General features: G+C 43.5%; 1 protein-coding gene across 2 annotated transcripts in view; it reads right to left on the bottom strand.

Moving 5' to 3' along the window:
• LOC148032873 (integral membrane protein (Protein of unknown function DUF92, transmembrane)) overlaps positions 1-17,199 on the bottom strand; it is a 70,973-nt gene extending 53,774 nt beyond the window's left edge. For both annotated transcript variants that reach the window (XM_087683569.1, XM_087683568.1), the window contains exon 1: positions 16,679-17,199. In XM_087683569.1, the coding sequence (XP_087539695.1) occupies positions 16,679-17,199 (521 nt within the window). The remainder of the gene's footprint in view (positions 1-16,678) is intronic.
• Positions 17,200-21,597: the final 4,398 nt, after the last annotated feature.

Genomic DNA, 21,597 nt, shown 5'->3' with positions numbered 1-21,597 from the left:
GGTGTGAACACCCCCTACAACCCTAAGGTTTAAGGGTTGTACCTTGTACTTTCAGCCTACACTCTTTCAGTCTATTGCATTGGGTGTCGTGCTTCACTCTCACACTGTCTACAAAGTTTCTGTGTTGAGCTTCGATCCTGCATAGATTGACACTCTCTACTAAGTTTCTGTCTTCCATATCTATCATCTCCTAGTCTGACAGAGAACTTGGAGCTCTGATAATTTAGTGTGCATTTCCATGCATTTCTTCTATTTGTGCACAATTAGTGTGCATTTCTTGTCAGTTTCCAGCCCTAGGATGGCCGCAACTGCATTGTGACTGCTCTAGGATTGCCACGTTAGCATTGCACATTTATTGCAATATTGTAGTTGCAATCGAACAATTGCAGTCGACCACATCAGCAAGCAATCGGCCAGATTTTGGCTATGCTGCTATAAATAGCAACACACTTTGATTGTCTTCATCAGCACACTCCTTTGACACTCTCCGACTTTGGTGCTGCCATCATCATCTCAGCTTGATCTGGTACCCTCACTAACGCTTAGGGCTGTGTGCAAGGCCTAATCAGTCCTCATCATTGTATCCAACATTCTTCTTCAATTAGCACAGTATTTTCTTCCTTCATCCCTTGTTGTCTCCTCTCTCTCTCTCTCTCTCTCTCTCTCTCTCTCTCTCTCTCTCTATGTGTGTTTGTATTCCTTCTTCCATTGTGCATTCTCACAGTTTTATCACTGCACAAACACAAAAAGGAAAGAAGAACACTACAAAGAACAAAAAAACTCAATAAGAATATGCTCGAGAAATAGAATCCATATACCAAGGCACAAGAACAATACAAAGTTTGAGTATTGAACACTGACAATGGGCACAGTCTTCCTCTCTCCACCAAGATGAGAATCTACAAGTGTAATGATGACTAAAAGCAGCAACCAACCTCAGCCCACTCTTGCATAAAATACAAAATGCCCAATAATACAAAACTCTAACCCATGAGATATACAACCTGCTAACATAGAACCCATGCTCCTAACAATCTGTCCAAAGGATGGCAAACCATCCTCTAAAAAAATGGCCTACTCAATAAAAATAACCCAAGTGCCAAGCAAGTAAGGCCATAGACCAAGAAGAGATAAAACCCAAATCAAAAACTTGAAAGACTTCTACTATGGAAGTCAATGATGGATGGTCATGTAGAATAAACATGGTATCCACATTGCAAATAGGTAATATCAATGTGTCAATTGCAGTGTGGGACTCTTCTATTGAGCTAAACTACCATTAGCTTTTATTGAACAGCCCCAAAACTCAAGTTAATTGATGAATTTTAACCATTCTTTTAAATAGGGAGAGATTCGAGAGAGTTTCAATGTCCCACATGTAAACCCTTATTTGGGAGGTCCCAAACTTTCTATAATTAGATAGCCTACCCTCCCATTCAGCCCAATCTCATTTTTGCAGTTTGCAAGTGCCAAAGCTTTGTGGTCCACACCCCGGTCGCGGATGACATCTCGGCCAAAGCTCCCCCAACTTGTCTACCGTCCTATCACACTTGTTTCTCAGACTCTCCAAGCAAATTTGGACTGTTTCAACCATCAACTACTGCTGTCCAACCTTGACAATTGCTGCACACTCTCCTTGCTGTCACCAGCTGCCACATGGCAGCATCTGCTGCATTTGGATCTACTGGCTGTGGACCTGCCCACTACGACTACAGCAACTACTATGCTTTGGTCTATCGACTGTCGTACAGCCTGCCACATCATTACCAACTGCTGCATTTGCAGTTTTCTCTCTCCTCTCTACTCCATCTATCACTGATCTAGCATGTATTGCTATGATTAGTACCTACCAAACAACTTGAGAGGCTACCTTGCTGCATTTCAGGATCTGTCAGGAGTACAACGCACTCTCTAGCTCCTTACCTTTGACTCGGTCCTCCAAACACGAGTTCAAGGTACAATATTCATTCATTGCATAGTGTGTTTGTTGCATGAGTATTGTATTATTCAGATACATTCATTTCAAATCTTCACTATGTTCATTATCTCTAAGTTATCCTAACCCTAACTTTGTTCTACTCAATTTGTGCTTTGTCGTATGACTGTAGTTGTGATTTTGCATTAGGGTATTTCTTTACATGGTATTAGAGTTTCAATTTCTTTGAAGAAACCTAGGCCTTTGATTTGAAAGCCCTTTGCAAGAAGTAGGAACAACAAGAGGGCAAGATAACTTCAAATATGTCATCACCACTTCATTCTCTTGAGCCAAATCCATCAAGAAACAAGCAGGAGAATTGCTCCTTCAAACATCCAACATGGCCAGAGAGACATCAGACTACCATGCAGTCCAAAGACCATATGAGATTTCAATAGTTAAATACAATCTCATCCTCATGTATCGAGCTCAACAACAACTTGAAGGTAAATCCGAGTTTTCCCCTTTAGATTTGGTGCACCAATCTAATGATTTTGCAAGAAGGACAAAAGCTCCACAAAGGTCTAGCCATCATGATGTGGAGACTGGCATGGAGGACAAACCCTTCATCACTCTACAACTTTCATCTCCATCTCTATCTCTTTCATCTATGTCATTTACATCTCCACCTTCATTCACTCCTATGTCAAGTACACAACACTACACTTCTCCATCTTTTGAGTCTACTTTCTCTTCTCAACAACATGTAGGTGATTCTCATGAAGAAGGAACTATGCAATCACGGTATTGGTTCATAAGTCCTAAAGAAGATCAACATTTATTCATAAACTCTAAGAAAGACAATGAGTACAAAAGATTAATTCAAACACTTGTTAGTTCTCTCCCTTCTTTTCTTTGAACCGTCTTCATTTTCATTCAATACATTTAATGGACAAAGGAACCAAAATTATTTCCAATAACTGCATCTTCCAATCCAATCAATCTCTCACCCATCCCACCCTATACTTCCACTGCACCTTCTTTTCCATCTCCATTAAGTGCACATCATATGTCATCACACATCACACCCGAGGGTCTTTCACCCTTAGGCATAACCTTTAGGACCTTGTCTTTTCCTCGATTGGGTAGTATACCTAGATGGAGGCTTGTCCTCCCTTCTCCACACTTTTGGGATTTTCACAACCTGGAAATGCCACCCAACTACTACTGAGTGTGGATCAGCTAGTTCCACAATTTGCCTCTATGGTATTACCTAGTGGGCCTTCTAGTCATTTTATTGTGCCCCAACCAACATTTAGACAAGACTCACCTGCCCCTGTGCCTCCACCTCCACCAACACCTTGTAGAAACATTCATGATCCAATGCCTCCACATCAATCGACAGCCATTGGACACTTCCAATCTATTTCTACCTACCCACCTCCTCCTCTTTCTCCTACTTATTCCCCTCCACCACCACCTTCTTATCCACATTATCCATCTTATCCCACCTATCAAACACCTCATGGTTTTTCTTCCTCATCAACCAAGCATGCCTTTACTAAGACAAGACTTATTTTAACAAGTCGAACTTTGCTACTTAGTCCAATCTGATGAGACGTGTTCTTAACTCCCAGAAACCTACAGGATATTGTGTAAGGATTGGAACCCCAACCCGATCCCGCACTTGTTCCATACAAGGTCATAAGCTCATGGAAGCCTGAAGGCTAAGAATGCCTCTGTTATTGTCAAGCTGATATAGTGCTTATTGCTTGAGCTTCATTCTTGGCTTCAACATTTTGATTTAGCGTCAAAGCGTTGGGCACACTCGACTAGCCGGTATACAGCTTAGGATAAATCTTGAACATGAGCTCCAAGACTTTAAAGTCACTAACCAGAATGACTTGCAAGTCAAATTGGCTAAGTATCGGTAACTTCTCGCCAAGTTTTCTACCACAAAAGCTCCTAAGTCCTCCAACAGTCACGTCACATTGTTCCTTAATAAGCTGCTACGAAAATACTTCCATTTTGTGCAGCACACGATCTCACAACCCACCATGCCCACACTCTATGACTTTGAGTATTAGCTATTGCATTACACTCCATTGTTTGATCAATTTCATAGTATGACCTCTATAGAGAGGACTCTCATTGCTTCTTCTCAAAAAGGGTAACAAGGAAAGTGTGAGAGTGCGCTGCGGAAGAGGAAATACGAACACGGAGGGAGAGAGAGAGAGAGAAAGCAGAAAATAAGGAAGAGAAATCTGCACTGACTGAAATGAATGCTGAATACACTGAAATGGACTGATCAGTCCCTGCACGCAGCCCACAGCGTCAGTGAGGGCACCAGATCAGGCTGATGATGATGGCAGCACCACCATGGGGGAGAAAGAGTGTAGGAATCTGCAAGAAGACAAGTGACCAAGTGGGGAGGGGGGCTGCCTATAAATAGGCAACGGACAAACCCTAACCCTAACCCTAAAATGGGCGCAAACCCTAAAAATGCCCTAAAATGGGCGCCCCACAACAGTGACCAAAAAGTGGCCGGGCAGCCACTGGCTGCCCACTAAAAGAGGCCAAAAAGAAATACACATCCTAAGACAGCCAGTCGAGAGTGACTAGCCTCCCCCATCATAACACATGACAGACATGTCAGAGCTCCTAATGTCCTCGTCTGACTCAGACTGAGGCTCACAGGGAAGAGATGACAAGGCATGACAAACATGACTGCTAACAGAAAGAGTAAACAAAACCAAAACTCAAATCAAAATCAAAATCAAAACCAAGCTAGTGAGACCCAAGGAAACACCCAATCTTCTCTTAAACCCAGATGGCAGAAAGTACCTACAAAGAATAAGTAACAAGTATCGTTCAAAGGCAAAAGGCACAACATCAAAATCCAAGACCCTAATACTTGCCCCTCAATCGGACAACTCCCAACAAGGGAAACAGGGTGGTAGCAACCCTCAGCAAGAGCAATGGCGAGACTAGACCCACACTACCAATAGTCAACCATCATAGTCTATATCGTTCTCAACACCAAAGGGCATGTCAGACAGATCTACAAAGGCCCACATCGTCTCCTTAGAGATAGTTGAGAACGCAAGTCTCATCCACATTTGCAAGTTGCCTCCTAACGAAATTAACACATAGGCCCACTCATCACAATCAAGTACTTCAACTACTCCTTAGATTGTGGACAATGGAGTTGCCCATCATATAACCCCCATCTTGGATATTTTTCTCTCTTGAGACCCTATAGCTAGGATAGTCCGCATTGGGAACAACTCCTCAGTCAAGATTCAAGCTCATGGTCACATTAGTTTTACCACTAACCAAGTCCAAATCTCACTATGTTGGATTATGTATACTATGTCCCCCAACTTGGGTAAACTTGTTATCCGTTCAACAGCTTTGCCAGTTGGAACGACAGTCTTCTTCACAATAATCATAGTCGAGGTCCTTGACTCTCAAACTAGTTTAATGATTGCTCACACTAAGGGACAACCTAGTGGCCTACATACCACATGACTCGATATCTTTTCAAGCCAACAACTGTGGTCTCTGAGTTCCACCACTTCTAAGATTCAGCCACCACACGACAGTCTACGAATATTCAGCATCTATGGCATTTTCGCTTAGGACATCTCGGATACGATCCTTTTTATGAGTTGTCACATCAACAAATGATTGAGGACCTTCCATGCCTAAAGCTATCTCAAGATATCTGTAAAGCTTGTCAACTTGGAAAATAGCATCATACCCCATTCCCTCACCAATCCGCACATAGAGCTAAGACACCTCTTAGATTCATTCATCTTAATCTTTGTGGGCCAATATCCACTATTGCCTTGAATGGCGTGCTTTTTTTTTTTTTTTAATAGTGGATGATCATTCTAGATATATGTGAGTGTATTTTCTCATGCATAAATTCGAAGCATTTACCTATTTCTTTGCTTGGATACTACTGGTTCATAACTAGATTGGTCATCGTATAAGCTGCATGAGGAGTGATAATAGTGGCAAGTTTATCTCCCACAAGTTTTCCGAGTTTCTACAGGAGCATGGCATCTCTCACCAACTTATCTCTATCAACTTGTTCGAGAGTCATTTCTTGGACAGCAGTGTGCAAAATCGTACCACCAGAGTGCCACATTAGCAAAGCAGGTGCCGAGGTCAGCTGCCACAAATGCCACGTGGCAACAGAGTGATCAGTCCGACAGCAGTTTGATTAGTCAAACAATTTTTAGCATTATTTTATGCAATCGGCTGCATTTATTGCAACCAACCTGGTGCTGGACACTATTTTTTTCTTGGCTATTTATATTCATTTTGTGGCGCACACTCAAATATTCTGATCTTGAGATCTGACAGAGACAGCCTGTTGTGATTGACGGCACGTGGGCTGACGAAGATCAAGGTCCTCAAGGCGAAGACACACGCAAATATTTTCTTTGCACCCGTGTATATTTCTGCAAGTGTGGGCGTGCGGGAAAGGAGTCCAACTAGTGAATTTGTTGTAGGTTATTGCTGTTCAAAGGGGAGGAAGGCTATGTTTTAGGCCTTCTACTGCACATTTTACCTTTTCATCGCCTCCCGCAGCTGAAGAAGGTTCGGGAAGCGGAGGAAACAGCCCTAACAAGCTGCATTTACACAGTCAGAGGTGGCTGATTTTGCGTTTGTGCACAGGCATTGCAAGTGAACAAGTCTACCGAGACTGATTTGGAGTTTCAGCGATCATGGACAAGAAGATGCCTGTCCTACCGGCTCTTCCATCAAATCAAAAGCTTGATGGTGACAATTACCGCATCTGGAGGGTGATGATGTTGGCCATTCTAGAGTCTTATGATTTGGCGAAGCTTGTGATAGAGGAGATTAACAGGCCCTCGGTAAGAGATGAGTCCAAACTCTCTTCCAATGCTCGTGCAGAGTTAACTAAGGCCCGCGGTCTCATTGGGACGAACTGAATGCCAAGATTCGTTCTTTCTTTTTCTGTCTTGTGCTACAGCCGTGATAGCTCACATTGAGCATTTGACAGTGGCTCGAGCGATATGGCTGGAGCTTGACCAGATGTATAACTGGATGACCTTGATAAAGAGGATTTCTTTGGAGGTGAAGATGCGAACCTTGTCCATGAATAAGTCTTCTTCGCTTCAGGAACACATCAATAAGCTTCGGCAGCTTCAGATGATGCAGGTTCAAAATGCGGAAAAGCCTATTTCCTCCGAAGACATGGTTGCCGCCATGATTCGGTACCTTTTATTCCGCTCTTATTGCATCAAAGCGGGAGTCAACTCTTCAGTGGGAAGAGTTGGTACCTATGGTCTTGGACCAAGAGGAATAGTTGAAGGGACACAATGCTTCCAAATCGAAGGCTTCGGTTGGTCAAGCCTCTCAAAAGATGGGGAAGGACCAAAAGAATAAGGAGGAGGACAACAAATCCAATAAGAACAAGGAGAAGAAATCGACTTGCAATATTTGTGGTAAGACCGGTCATTGGAAAAAGGATTGCCCCGACAAAGGCAATAAGGACACCAAATAGAAGGACACGAAGTATTCTGGAGCGGTGGTTGCACCCTCATCCGTTGCTTTCCTATGCTTAACAGTCATTGGGGACTCTACACCAAAGACTTCTGATGTTGCGATGATAGCTCCCCAGGCTCGAGAGTCGATCGTGGACAATGGTGCCTCACGGCACATGACTCCTTCTCCCGTTTATGTTGCCCATTTGAAACCTTCGCGTGGACAGATTCTCATTGGAGACAACTCTTCTATGTCTATTGCTGCGCGGGGTGAGATACAGCTGATTCCAAATGGACATGGTGGTACCCACACTTCTGAGGTGTTGCATGTGCCAAGCTTGGGGTATCATTTGCTTTCAGTCCATAAGATTTGTTCTCTTGGTCTCTTGGTGGAGTTTGACAATGATGCTGTTTGAGTCCTTGATCGTGGATCAAGGAAGGTTCTCTCTTCAGAAAACGAGGAGAACAGCATCTATAAATTGAAGTCTTCTACAGCTCTTACCTCTCTTCTTCTTACCTCTCAGACACAGTCTGAGCTATGGCATGCTCGGTTTGGCCACCTGAACTATGAGTACCTTCGAAAGGCATCGCAAGGATCGTTTGTCCGAGGTTGGCTAGACATAGTGGTGAGCCATCAACCATGTGTCTCCTGCATTCGTGGGAAACTGCATCGGGATGCGATTCCCAACAAAGCTTCATGGCGGTCTACTTCACCTATGGAACTTGTATCTACGGATCTTTGTAAGGACCGAGTCCCTAAAGGGGAGCTTGTACTTCATGTTGATCGCCGATGACTACAGCAAGATGACATGGGCCTATTTCTTGACATTGAAGTCGGAGGCTTTCTCTCACTTCAAGGATTGGCTTCTCTTTGAGGAGAACCGATCTAGCCGGTGACTAAAGACATTGTGTTCAGACAAGGGCAGTGAATTTATGTCTAATGAGTTTGCTTGTTTTTGTGCAGATAGGGGCATTCATCAGGAGTTTGCTAACACCAACACTCCTCAAGAGAATAGCATTTTGGAGCGGAAGAACAGAAGTGTGATCGAGATGGCATGCACCATGATGGAGCACCAACAGACATCCCAGTTTTTGTGGGCTGAGGCCGTGTACTGCAGTTCACATCCCCAATCAATCTCCCACTTTGGCCGTTGACAGAATGACACCTTTTGAGGCTTACTTTGGGACTAAGCTAGATATCTCTTATTTTAGGATCTTTGGGTGTGACGCTTATGCGCACATCCCGAAGACGCAGCGTGACAAGTTCGAGGCGGCTTCCCAACGACAGGTTTTTGTTGGCTACAGCTCCCAATCCCAAGGTTATCGTCTGTTTGATCCCATCAAGTGGGATGTCTACACGAGCCAAGATGTGTGGTTTGTGGAAGTTCCGACAACAAAGGGGGGTGAGAAGCACCCTGTACTTGGAGATCCAAGGAAGAGTTGGGCTCCCTAGACAGTTCCTTTGGAGCCAGAACCTCTTGATGGAGATTCTTCTTCTGATTCATAGTCTTCCCTACCACCGGCCACCCCCGAGGAGCTTCCGCCGGTGGATGTTCCCAAGTCTTCAGCAGATGGAGAGTGAAGGGGAGAGGTCCGGCCTCCCCCTTGTTGGACCCATGACACCCTCCGAGATTCTGGATCGAGGGGATCCCTGAGGACTGGGAACCACAAGATGGACCGCGGAGATCACGGAGGAATCAAGCACATTCTACGAAGCTTATTTGCTCTAACTATAGTTTGATGACCTGTGTTATGCAGGATCAAGAGCCCACTTCCGTGAAGGAGGCTTTACAGTCTGATCATTGGCGGAAGGCTATGGGAGCCGAGTTGGAGACTATTGAGAGGAATGGCACTTGGTCCCTTGTGCCTCGTCCCTCTCACAAGAAGGTGATCAGCATCAAGTGGGTCTTCAAGACCAAGTACCTTAGCGATGGTTCTTTGGACAAGCACAAGGCTCGCCTTGTTGCTAAAGGTTTTGCTCAACACCCCGGCATTGACTTCCATGATACTTTTGCCCCCACTGCTCGTATGGCGACTATTCGAGTTGTTCTTGCCTTGGCTGGCCATAGGAGATGGCCTGTCTATCAATTGGATGTGAAGTCGGCCTTTCTCAATGGCGATTTGCAAGAGGAGATCTATGTTGAGCAGCCTCCTGGCTTTGAATCCTCAGATGGGAAAGTTTACAGGCTGAAGAAGGCCTTGTATGGCCTCAAGCAAGCTCCACGTGCATGGAACGAGAAGATTAACTTATTTCTTCAGTCGTCAAAGTTGGGATATCGACGCTCCAAGGCCGATCCACAGGTTTACGTACACACTTCCAAGGCTGGTCGTGTGTTGTTTGTGTTGTATGTTGATGGTTTGATTCTGACAGGGGATCATGCACCGAAGGTCCAAGAGACCAAGACAGCTTTACATCAGATGTTCGAGATGATGAATTTGGGGCTTCTTCATTTCTTCTTGGGTCACGAGATTTATCAATCTCAAAGGGGGATTTTTATCTCTCAACAGAGATACATTCAAGAGCTCTTGGTGACTTTTCAGATGGAGACTTGTCGGGACCATTTCTACTCCTATGGATCCGAACTGGAAGGCCACTTCACACTCAGATTCTCCCTTAACGGATGCTTCCCGCTACCGTCAGTCGATTGGATCCTTAATTTGGCTACTCAACACTCATGTTGATCTTTGTTTTGCTGTGGGTCTTTTGGCGGGGTTCATGAGTGAACCCAAACAGGTGCATTGGCAGGCTACACTGAGGATTCTTCGGTATTTAAGGGGGACCTTTGACTTAGGGATTTCTTATCCAGCAGGTACAGATACTTCAAATCTTGTTCTTGCAAGTTGGAGCGACTCGGATTGGGCTGGCAATGTGGACCACCGGCGGTCTACTACAAGCTACTGTTTTACCTTGGGTACAAGTGTTATCTCTTGGAGTAGCAAGAAGCGGCCCACGGTCACCCTTTCTTCTACTACTGAGGCGGAGTATCGGGCCGCGTCTTCCACCACATGCGAGGTTGTGTGGCTTCGAAGATTGTTGGAGGAGCTTGGCTACCCCTAGACTCGTTCTACTCTTTTGCGGTGCGACAATGAGAGTTGCATTGCCTTGGTACGGAATCTTGTATTCCATGCCTGGACGAAGCACATTGAGATCCAATATCACTTCATTCAAGAGAAGCTTCTGGATGGGACCATTGATGTGGAGTATTACAAGACGGAGGATAATCTTGCAAATTTATTCACGAAGGCGCTTCCTCAAGCTCTTCTTCGGAGACATGCCAAATCCCTCAGTCTTTTGGCCTGTCCAAGATCTGAGAGGAGGTGTTAGAGAGTCATTCCCTGGATAGTAGTGTGCAGAACCATACTACCAAAGTGCCACGTCAGCAGAGCAGGTGCCGAACAGGAGCCACATCAGCTGCCGCAGATGCCACATGGCAACAAACTGATCATTTGGACAACAATTTGATTAGTCGGACAATTTTTAGCATTATTTTATACAATCAATTGCATTTACTGCAACCAACCTGGTGCTGGGCACTATTTTTTTCTTGGCTATTTATATTCAATTTGTGGCGCACACTCAAATATTCTGATCTTGAGATCTCACAAAGATAGCCTGCTGTGACTGATGGCACGTGCGCTGACGGAGATCGAGGTCCTCAAGGCGGAGATACACATAGATATTTTCTCTGCACCCGTGTATATTTATGCACTCCTATACAACATACTACACTGCAAATTTTCTGTGTTTCACTGTCTCCTCTCTCTCTCTTCTCTCTGTGTTCACTCTCTCAGTTTTTGTCCTATGCTTCCGCATCGCTGCACTCTGACACAACTCATCCTCTCAAAACAAAGACATGACATGCTCTACGCTGTTTGTAGCAAAGCTCCCTAAGCACGCCTTTGGGTCAAGGTTCTCAATACTTTGATGTAAATCCTCAATCGATACCCAATTGTAAATATCTCTCAAAGGACTCCATATGAGACATTTTTTGGCTCTCGACCAGTCATTTCCTACTTTAGAGTCTTTGAGAGTCGTGTGTATATGCATATCCCTAATTATAAGATAGGAAAGCTTACTCCTAGAGCTGATCTTCTAATTTTTGTAGGTTAGTCCTCCAAAGAGAAGGCCTATCATTTGTTCGATCCTCAAACAAACAAGATTATCATTAGGAGATATGTAGTATTTTATGAGAGAAATATTGTGCAATCTTTTGTACTAGACTCCGAGCCATTTTCTCAAATTATTCCATCGAAGATATTGCCTTCTAGGCCGGGTCTACTACTCGCTCTTGACCTTTCCGTACATTCTTCAACTCCTAGGCCCCCTCCGCAAGACCCGCTACCTCGTTGGTACTGGTAGACCATGTGGGATTTAGAGATTCTTCCACCAAATTCCACTCCAAAGGATCTTAAACAATCTATCTAGCTTACACCTTAGACTTCATTTGCATTGTTGTTTACACCTAATTGCATAGCGCATTTTGAGCCGAATAGTTGGCATGAGGCTCTTTAGCACCCCTAATGGTGAAGAGGCCATTGAGGAGCTAGACAGTATTGACTAAAATGAGACTTGGACTTTAATGGATCGTTCGAGTCACAAGAATTCGTCGTGCCAAAGTGAATTTTTAGGTTAATGGAACTTTAGACAAGTACAAAGCTTGCCTTGTTGTGCAAGGGTTTAGATAGAAGCAAGGTATTGATTATGCAGAAACCTTTGATCCTACTACACAGTTGACATCATTTTGTTTGTTGGATGCATTAGCCACTCACCATGATTGATCCATCTATTAAACAGATGTCAAAAGTGCCTTTTTAAATGGTTATCTAGAGGAGAAAGTCTATGTGGAGCAAGCACTCCAATTTTCTTCTGCAAACCGGAAAGATGAGGTCTTTTGCCTTGCAAAAAGCTCTTCATGAACTAAAACAAGCACTATAGTCTTAATTCTAGAGGATGGATAAGTTCCTTCAAGCTCATGGATAGCATTTGACTCGTTATGACCTGAACTTATATGTCTGTATCACTCTAGAGAGAGCAACTATATCCTGTTATATGTAGATGACTTACTCATCACTAGCTCAAATTCTGGTGCCATAGGAAAAATTAAGGCCAAGCTTGGTGCTACATTTGAGATGACAGACCTCGGTTTGTTTTTACTTTTTGGGGATGGAGATAGTTCACAAATCTGTAGCAAGGAAACTTCTTTGGTCAATTCATACTAGGCTAGATATAGCATACTCAATTAGTCCGTGAAGTTAGTATTTCATGCACCTAGGATGTCAACTAGTTTACATGTCTATGTGTTTTGAGATATTTGTTTGCAAGGGTACATTGATTTTTTTTTTGCCAGAGATCCTAACACCCGGCATTCCCATGACAACTACATCATTCGGATAACTATGATTGTAAAAGGACACTTGGGCAAGTGAACAATTCCCCTACAAATGCATTGTCCAAGTGGCACGATTGGATGAGCATAATCACATTTGCATTGCCTCTTGCATAGCTCCAATGCATTGACATTCTGTTCTTATAAACATGCATCTATAAGCATTTATCCATTTTCAGTCTTTGGAGTGGTCAGCTCTAGAAGCACCATATTCGTGTCATTGCACATGGCAGTCTCTGAGGTAGTCTCCCTTGCTTATTTAGCTTGTTTAGCTTGTCTAGCTTGCTTTCCGCACTTCTTTTTTGCCTCTCCACATAGTCACCATAGATGCTTTCCACACATAGCCTCTTTCCTTCATCATTGATACCCAATAGTGATTGGGATAGGTTTGTTTGTTTTGTGAAGGTCTTAGGGCTAACCATACACACACATGCATATTCTTGTAAACATGTGTCTATGCACATTTAATCCTTTTTAGTCTTTGTAGTGGTCCACCATATTTGTCACATGGTACATGGTAGTCTCTAACGTAGCCTCCCTTGCTTGCTTAGCTTGTCTAGCTTGCTTTCTGCACTTCTTTTTTGCCTCTTCATATGCCCACAATAGATGTTTTCCACACATAACCTCTTTCCTTCGTCATCAACACCTGATAGCGGTTGGGACAGGTTTGTTTGTTTTGTGAAGGTCTTGGAGTTGACCATCCCTTATCTCCCCTTGGGGAACTATTACTCAATCGACCAAAAACTTTTTAAAAACCCCTACTTAACTAAGCCTCAAAAAAGAAAGCCCGTTGTGTTTCCATCTGCATTTGCAGGACTTAATAGACTATAAGGTAGGACAAGCACCCTTTGTGATTGAGGAGGGGTGTTGAGATTTGTCCTTTTCCTAGAGTTCTCCTAGTAGTCTTCTTCTTCTTCTTCTTTAGCAGCAACTAGATAGGCCTTTTGAGACCTCTTCCTGGCATGAAAGAATTTCTCCATGTGCCCGATCTTTTTGCAGAAGTCACATACCAACTGATCTTTCTTGCCCTTGTACCTGGTACCTACATATAATATTTGTTTATCTTTAGAAGTGCTTGGTTCTTCTATGGATTTTATCTTCTTCTTCTAGCAAGAAGGCCTTAAATGTCAACCATTTTAGGACTAGGCATATTGATCAATATAGTTGATACATTATTATAGTCAAGAGGAAGGCTTTTTAACAACACACCAATACAAATATCTTCATCAATCTTAAGATCAATTCCTACAAGCTGAGTTAAGAGACTTTCCATGAAGTTTAAATGAGTTACAAGAGATGTGTTTGATTTCATGTCTAGCCTGAAAAATTCAATCAGTAATCCATACTTGTATGTAATCTCTTCCATGTATCATTAGAGGTTTCACAAGTATCCACGTGGTGGATGTAGCTGTCATCCAATTCCAGCTTGATGATGGCCTGTGATTTGTCATCATTCTTTTGCCAAGTAGTTGCAAGGTCCGCATCCCAAGGCTTTTTCTCTTTGCCATTGGTAATGGCCCAAAGACCCTTCTTTATTAGGATGAGCTTGATGCGGGTTTGGTAGGTGTGAAACCCGACCCCTTTGAACCAAATAACTAGAGAGTCTTTGCCCATACTGAAGCAGCAAATCAGTACTAAGCACTCTCAGATTTGAGCAGCAGAAGATTTAATTGTGTCAAGGGACACAAGGAATGTAGTGTAAAATAACACTTGATAAGTATCAATAGATACTATGCTTTCAAGCACTTGATGTTGAGATTTCGATGCTTGGATTTCTCTCCTCCTTGCTGATTTGATGGGAAATGCTTGCTGCTGGAAACTTCAATTCTTAGTGAATCAAAGTGGCAAGAGAGAGAAAATGAAGTAGAAGAGAAGCTTGAAGTTGAAATGGCTATGGCAAATTAGGGTTTGCAAGACAAAGGCCTAATTTTTCTCTCTGTGTACCCCATGACATGAGAGGGAGAGGCTGCTTTTATAAGGCCTGAGGTGAGGGAGAAGAGATGAGGGAGGAGTGTGAAAGAGTAGACAAGGTTTAGCAGAAGAGAAAACTTATAAGTTTGAAGTTTCAAAAGCAAAAAAATTGTCTTTTTTTGGGAAAAAGTGCCATTTGCCACTTTAAAATGGTCATTTTTTTAAAATACTATTCAAATGCACAAAACCTATATGGTATCGTACCGTACAAAACATACTATACACGAATAGAATGCAACCCTATTTCTATGTTAGGGTATTTCTTTACATCTTCTAGAAACACAAATCTTGGATCACACCTATAAATTCATAAAACTCACAACATTGCACCTCCATCCTCGAGCCAAGGCCTCTTCAAAGACAAGCCAACCACAAAGGATCCTCCAATGGATGGATGTGAAGGAAGACGAACTCCATTGTAATGGCATGAGCAAATGCGGATGAAGAGGTAAGCTCCTTCACTCTATCCTTCACACCAAAACAAACGTGAGGGTACTTCTTCTAGCACTTCTCCTCAAGATGCAAGGTCTTTTCACAATAGGGGCCCTTGGGAAAGTCATTTTGCTTATCATATTTGCTAAAATCAAAGTCGAAAGAAGACTCCAATTTGATTTTCTTCCCTTTCTTTTTCATATTTTGTCCTTTCCCTCATGATGTGCCAAACACAAAAGTACATCTTGCGGATCTTGCTTCACCCAATCCTATCTACTTATATCACACATCATGCCCAAGAACCACAATTCCTTTCAAGTGATTGTCCCGAACACAAGATGTGAGAAGATTGGTCTAGAAGACATTGTACTTTGGAGACAATAGATGTGACAACAAAGTCACTACCACGTTATTGAAAGTTACCTTCTTCCCAAGGGATGCTAGCTCATCCCATATATCTTCCATCTTAGTGCTATTATCTTTCATGGTTAGGTAATCTACGAAAAAGAGTTATCATAGCTCCATCTTCAAGGTCATCCTATGTGCAAAGGTCTTGACTTGATAGAGTAAAGATAATCGAGTACAGACCTCAAAGATATTGCAAACGCAATGAACATGGATGAGAACTGAATCATGGCAGCTCTGAAAAGGAAGGAACGGGCTCTAGAATTGAGCCAATTCCACAAGGTTATAGAATCTATTGTAGAATCAGTTTGAGGGTCCACAATAGAACGAGGAGTAGAGACTTATTAGGGTCCTAGAGATAAAATGTGTTGATCGTGCACGTGTTCCTACTCGAGTATTGTGATCACTCTCTACATGGAGTGTTTTGCGTTAGTGATTACATGTTGACAAGCAGACCAAGTCTGTTTTCCAGGCTGCCTGCTGCACTGCATGAACATAACTTTCCATGATGCTAAAGGAATAACGGGGTGATACGCCTTTATCTAAGTTACTACCTACTATAACCATCGATAGACACAACCTTTGGTTCAAGTTTCTCAAGTAAATGCTCTATGAATTCGTTTTATCACCTTGAAGAAGGGAACAGCACATCATTATCCAAGTTATTACCTACTATATGCATCAATAAACACAACCAATAGTTCGACTATCTCAAGAAGATGCTCTATGAATTTGTTTTACTACCTTCCAGACGAGGCAAGACAAGACAAACGAACAAATTTACTGTACAGCAGCTTAGCTTCATCCTGCTCAATCAAATAGCAGCTCCTTTGCTATAACATTTAAGTCTAACAGTAACTTCATCCTGCTCGATCGAATAACAGCTCCTTTGCTATAACGTGATTGTCCGTTGGAGTTTGATGACAGATCTAGTAACTTTCTACATGCGACGCGATGCACGACAACTTTGCGCAAAATGACGATCTGTAATGATGGACGAGAAAATGACAAATAATGAACAAAGGACTTAAAAAAGGCTTAATAAGCTTGCCGTGAGGAAGTAGAACATGACGAGGAGGAAAGCAGGGAAGCCAAAGGCTCTCCATGTGAAAGTCCCCAAGGCGAAGGCGCTGGCGATACCGGGGGAGGTGAGGCCGGACCGCAGAAGGGGGAAGCCCAGAACAAAAATGATAGAAGTGGAGACCAGGGACGACGTCCATGTGGGAGGAACCTGCTGCAGGGCGTCCCGCACACCATGGAGCAAGGCCGCCGGTAGGACGCCGTGCTGAGCCGTGATTGCAAACGAGAGAGAACCTTTCCTTGCCTTCTTGCTCTTCCTGTTCGAGGTCGCAAAGGTGAGCGCTAGGGGCACAAAAGCGGAGGACGAGAGTGCATGAGATGTCGGCCAAGAAAGAGACGAAAGTGCAGATCGATGGCGTGCGAAAGAAGAAGAAGGAGCAGGAGCGGAAGACGGAAAAGAAGCGGGCGAATGATAGCCATGACCGCAACGATGATGATGATGATGATGATGATGGCCGAGACTTGCTATTGACGTGGTTCCCAGCATCGCGGAGTTCCGTCGATCACAGAACAACCACAGCAGTCGCTCCCGTTTTGAAAAAGCGTCATTTTATTCTTTAAAGCGGGAAAATCGTATCATTAGGAGGCTCATTATAATTGCGTAAAACAAAGTCAGCGCCAGTTGAGACGGAGCCTGAGAGCCATGCCTCACGCAGGTCCATCTACGTGGGTCATGCACGAGGATTTCAAGCCAGACCACGCAAGTCAATCAAGTTGAAGTTCATTGCCAATGGATGGTGTGGATTTAACTTTTACTCTAGTAATTTTGTGACTTAGCATGGTTGATAGCATATCTTGTAAAAATGTAACATCACATTCGATTCTCTTTAGATTCACCCATCGTTTCTCCTCAATTGTAGGCTTTCTCTTTCCATTTCCTACACCTAACAATGTGCATTAATTGTGTGATCCAAAACCCTTCACCCACGTAAAGACAGTTCACTTCATCCATCAGGAATCGCATTGTGCAAGTCCAAGGACTTGCATGTGGCTCGGCTCTCATTACTCATTTTGAGAATTGATCAGATGTAGGTTTACAACAATGGTGGACCCTTTTGCTTTTGGCCAACAATTGGAGAGAGAATGCTTGAATGCACATAAAGAGAGAGAGGAGAAAGAGGAAAAGTCATACTAATGTATTGTCACTACCTCTCATTCACTGGGTTGGTTAATAGAGTGTTGTATGCACTAGTCAATGGAGTGAAGCTGTTGATGTAGGTGAGAGAGATGAGAGACAGAGACATAGTCTTTTGGTGATATTGATGAGAATCTCAATACTGTTTTAGATAGGTATATAAGTCATGTACATGTCAGCCCTTAAGGGCGAGCATGGGCATTACATTGGGCATTGCCCTTTATCCCAACAACCTCCTCCCTAAAGGTAATGTGGCCAAAGGTAGAGAAAAAGAATCGGCTAAGTCTAAGTATGTACAAAGTTGAAAGAGGCTATACATATCCAATACCCATCATCTGCCTGCAATGGGCAAATTGCTCTGCTGGAAGACCCTTCGTGAGAAGGTCTACAAGGTTATCATCAGTATATACCTTGATTAGCTCAATGCTCTTGCTATCAAGTACCTTCCTGATGAAATGATACTTCACCTGTATATATTTTGTCTTTGCATGAAAGACAAGGTTCTGTGCTAACATGATAGCACTCCGACTATCACAATGGAGGACAGAAACCTTAGTGATACCAAGCTCGGCAACCAAATGTGACAACCATAAGGCCTCTTTGAATTCCTCAATTGTTGGCAGCCACATACTCTACCTCTATAGTAGACAGTGCAACACACTTCTGCAGCCTGGATATCTAGGAAACAAATCTCCTTATGAAGGTTAACACATACCCTGAAGTGGACTTCTTGCAGCCCAAATGTCCAATATAGTCTGCATCCGTAAAGCCAATGAAAGATGCCTTCTGCTTACCAAAGCAGATGCACAAATCCCTTGTGCCCTTGAAGTATCTCATAATGCATTTCACTGCTTCCCAATGCTTCTTGCCAGGGTTTGCCATGTACCTACTAACCACTCCCACTATAAAGGCAATGTCAGGACGTGTAGCAACCATGGCATACATCAAACTACCAACAGCTAAAGCATACGGAATCTTAGCCATTTCAGCCTTCTCATCATTAAATGTAGGGTTGTCCTTTGCACTGAGTTTCACATATGGAAGCAATAGAACTCTGATTGTGTTAGGGGTAAAGACGCCTCTGTCTAGCCGCCCATGTATTACTACACTGATAGTACCCGCCACTGCACACTGCAGGTGGCGAGCGCCAGTCACCATCACTTTATTGTTTATTCTTTTAGTGACAGTTTGAATAAAGGAATGCACGTTCACACATTGTGACCATTGGAGTTCCCATTTGGTCTCTCTCTCTTTCTTACTCTTGCTCTCCCGCCATAGCTCTTCCAAGCAAGCTTCGATCATTCTCACCTTTCAATTGGTATCAGAGCATGGTTGCTCGAGCATTCCGACTTGGTTTGTGACTCCTTCAAGTTTCTATCAATTACCTACACTCATTGGGTCTCCTTCTCGACTACCATAGCCGACTCTCCCAAGCTACTGTCACTCCTCGACTTCATAACGGCACCTACCCAGCCCATTTTGGGCACCCTCATGGCATTCTTTCAAAGGTATTGGAGCTCTCTTTTGTTATTCTCATTCAGTCCAAAGGTTTTGTGAAGTAGGGCAACCATATCCTCTTGCTTCTTGTGATGCCTGCTCTCTACAGGTGACTTTGCCCTTTCCGAGGGAGCTCTTGGGGGTCCTTGACTACTCCCCCCAACCTTGCCTTGATCTTGGCCAGCCCTTCCACAGACCCCAGATTAGTTTAGGCCAGCTTGAAGACCTGCAAAAAAAAAATCGTTTTTTACTTCAGCCCTCCCTTGGCACTCACTAGCAGCTTGAAAACACTTCATTTGGCACTTGGGAACACCCCCTTGATGCTCAACATTGGTGGTTATCATTGGCATTGATTTGTGGACTGATTTACCTCAGTCCAGGATTGTTTTTCACAATCCACAGGCAACCACAAATAGTGTTACATCAGCGCTTTTATGTTTATGCTTGGTTGGCATTGACATTGGTTGCTCGGTTGGTCCCGAATGCTCCCCGAATGCTAGAGGAATGTCTGCCTATGATATGAGATGCTTTTGAGGCTGAATTTTCTCAGTCATTGATTGTTTTACATAATTTACAAGCAGCCCAAAATAGGGCAGCCCCCTGTCATTACGTTTTATGCTTATGCTACATGGTTATTTGATGCCCGATTATGCTCAGTTGGTGTCTATATATATGGGGAAGTATGCCTATGGTTTCTTAAAGGTTTTAAGCTTGGATTGAGCCAGTGTTTGCTCAGTTTTGGACATTTATTTGCTGCTGGAATATTCAGGGATGAAGCTTATTTGCTTATGTTTGGATATGTCTATTGGATTCAAGCTATGTCTTGGATGTATACATTGATGTAGTGACTCTTGGGGATCGACATAGAGCTTAGATTTGCTCTCGAATCATTGGTTGAGCTTGAGCTTGCTTCGCATAGCATTGGGATCTTCATCTCTGATGTACTTATGGCATGTACTTTGCTTATGTTTGACCGGTCTTGAAATGCTTGGCCTATGCCACTACTACATGCCCGTTACATTGTTTGGAGTTGGATGCTACTGAGCCTTGCTTTGGCTTGACATTTGATTGCCCAGAGCTTACTTTGGCTATTTCTCGGCTTGCCAAAGTTACAGTTTGGATGTACTTGATGTCTATGGATGCTATGTATGGATGCTACACTGCCTATATGCTCATGAGGCCTTATTGATGCTTGATCTTGGATCTTCTGGCACTGGTGCTATCATATGCCCTTGTTGAGTTTCTTTGCTTGATATATAGTGAAGGAAAATGCATTTGACACTCTTAGGATCTAGCTTACTACGCTTGTCCTTGTGCACATGGTAGAATGCCTCACATCCAAAGACACGTAGATGCACATAAAACGAAGGTTTCCCTGCCCATACCTCCTCTGCAATGTGGAAATCCAAACCACTGGAAGGTGATCTATTTATGACATGCACAATTGTACTGACTGCCTCAGCCCAAAATCTCTATGGTAGGCCTGCATGGCTAAGCATACTGCGTACAGGCTCCTAGATGGTTCTATTCATCTACTCAACCAAACCATTCTGGGGTGGGGTATAGGGGGTGGTCAATTGACGCTTAATACCTCTCTCGACACATAGCTGCTCAAAGGCACGTGACACATATTCTCCCCCATTGTCAGTCCTAAGGCAAAGTGTACACAACACTAGCAAGGCCTGACACAAAGAGGTGTATGCTTAGGGAGTGCAATGCCCAAATCAGCCCAAGTACATCTGTGAGGACCACGCCATATCAACCATGCAACATCCAAGTGAAGGTCCCAATCTCAAGTATCTGAATGCTTAAGTAGCATGAACCACCTATGTCAAGCATATCAAGACGCTCCCAATGGCACAAAAGCCGTAAATAAGGGACCGAGGAGGACAAGCTCTCCATCTTCTCCTCTCTTCTTCTTTTCTCTTCTCTTCTCTTCTCTTGCTCGTGACAATGGAACTTGGAGCGTGGAGCTTGAGGATGGAGCTTGCTTGAAGCTTGCACTTGGATCGTGGAGCTACCGGAGTGCGCGGGAGAGGAGGTAACTCGAACGGCACGGAGGTAAGCTCACTACACCCGTAGATATGGATGGCGCGTCGATTAGTTCTTGATGGAGATTCCAGTGGCTCAGAGAGCTTGGATGATGAGCTTGGTATACCTTCTGTCAGGACACCAGGTATATCGAGAGCTCATAGTAATGTAAAGGCTCCATTGAGTGATCCGGTGGTACGCAGATCTAACATGGTCAAATAC

Source organism: Lygodium microphyllum, chromosome 8 (assembly GCF_053477565.2).
Source record: "Lygodium microphyllum isolate KBCC chromosome 8, Lygodium_microphyllum_v1.1.10, whole genome shotgun sequence".
NCBI classification, from domain to species: domain Eukaryota; kingdom Viridiplantae; phylum Streptophyta; class Polypodiopsida; order Schizaeales; family Lygodiaceae; genus Lygodium; species Lygodium microphyllum.
The sequence above is the reverse complement of the archived record's forward strand: the minus strand, read 5'-3'. Positions and strand labels throughout refer to the sequence as shown.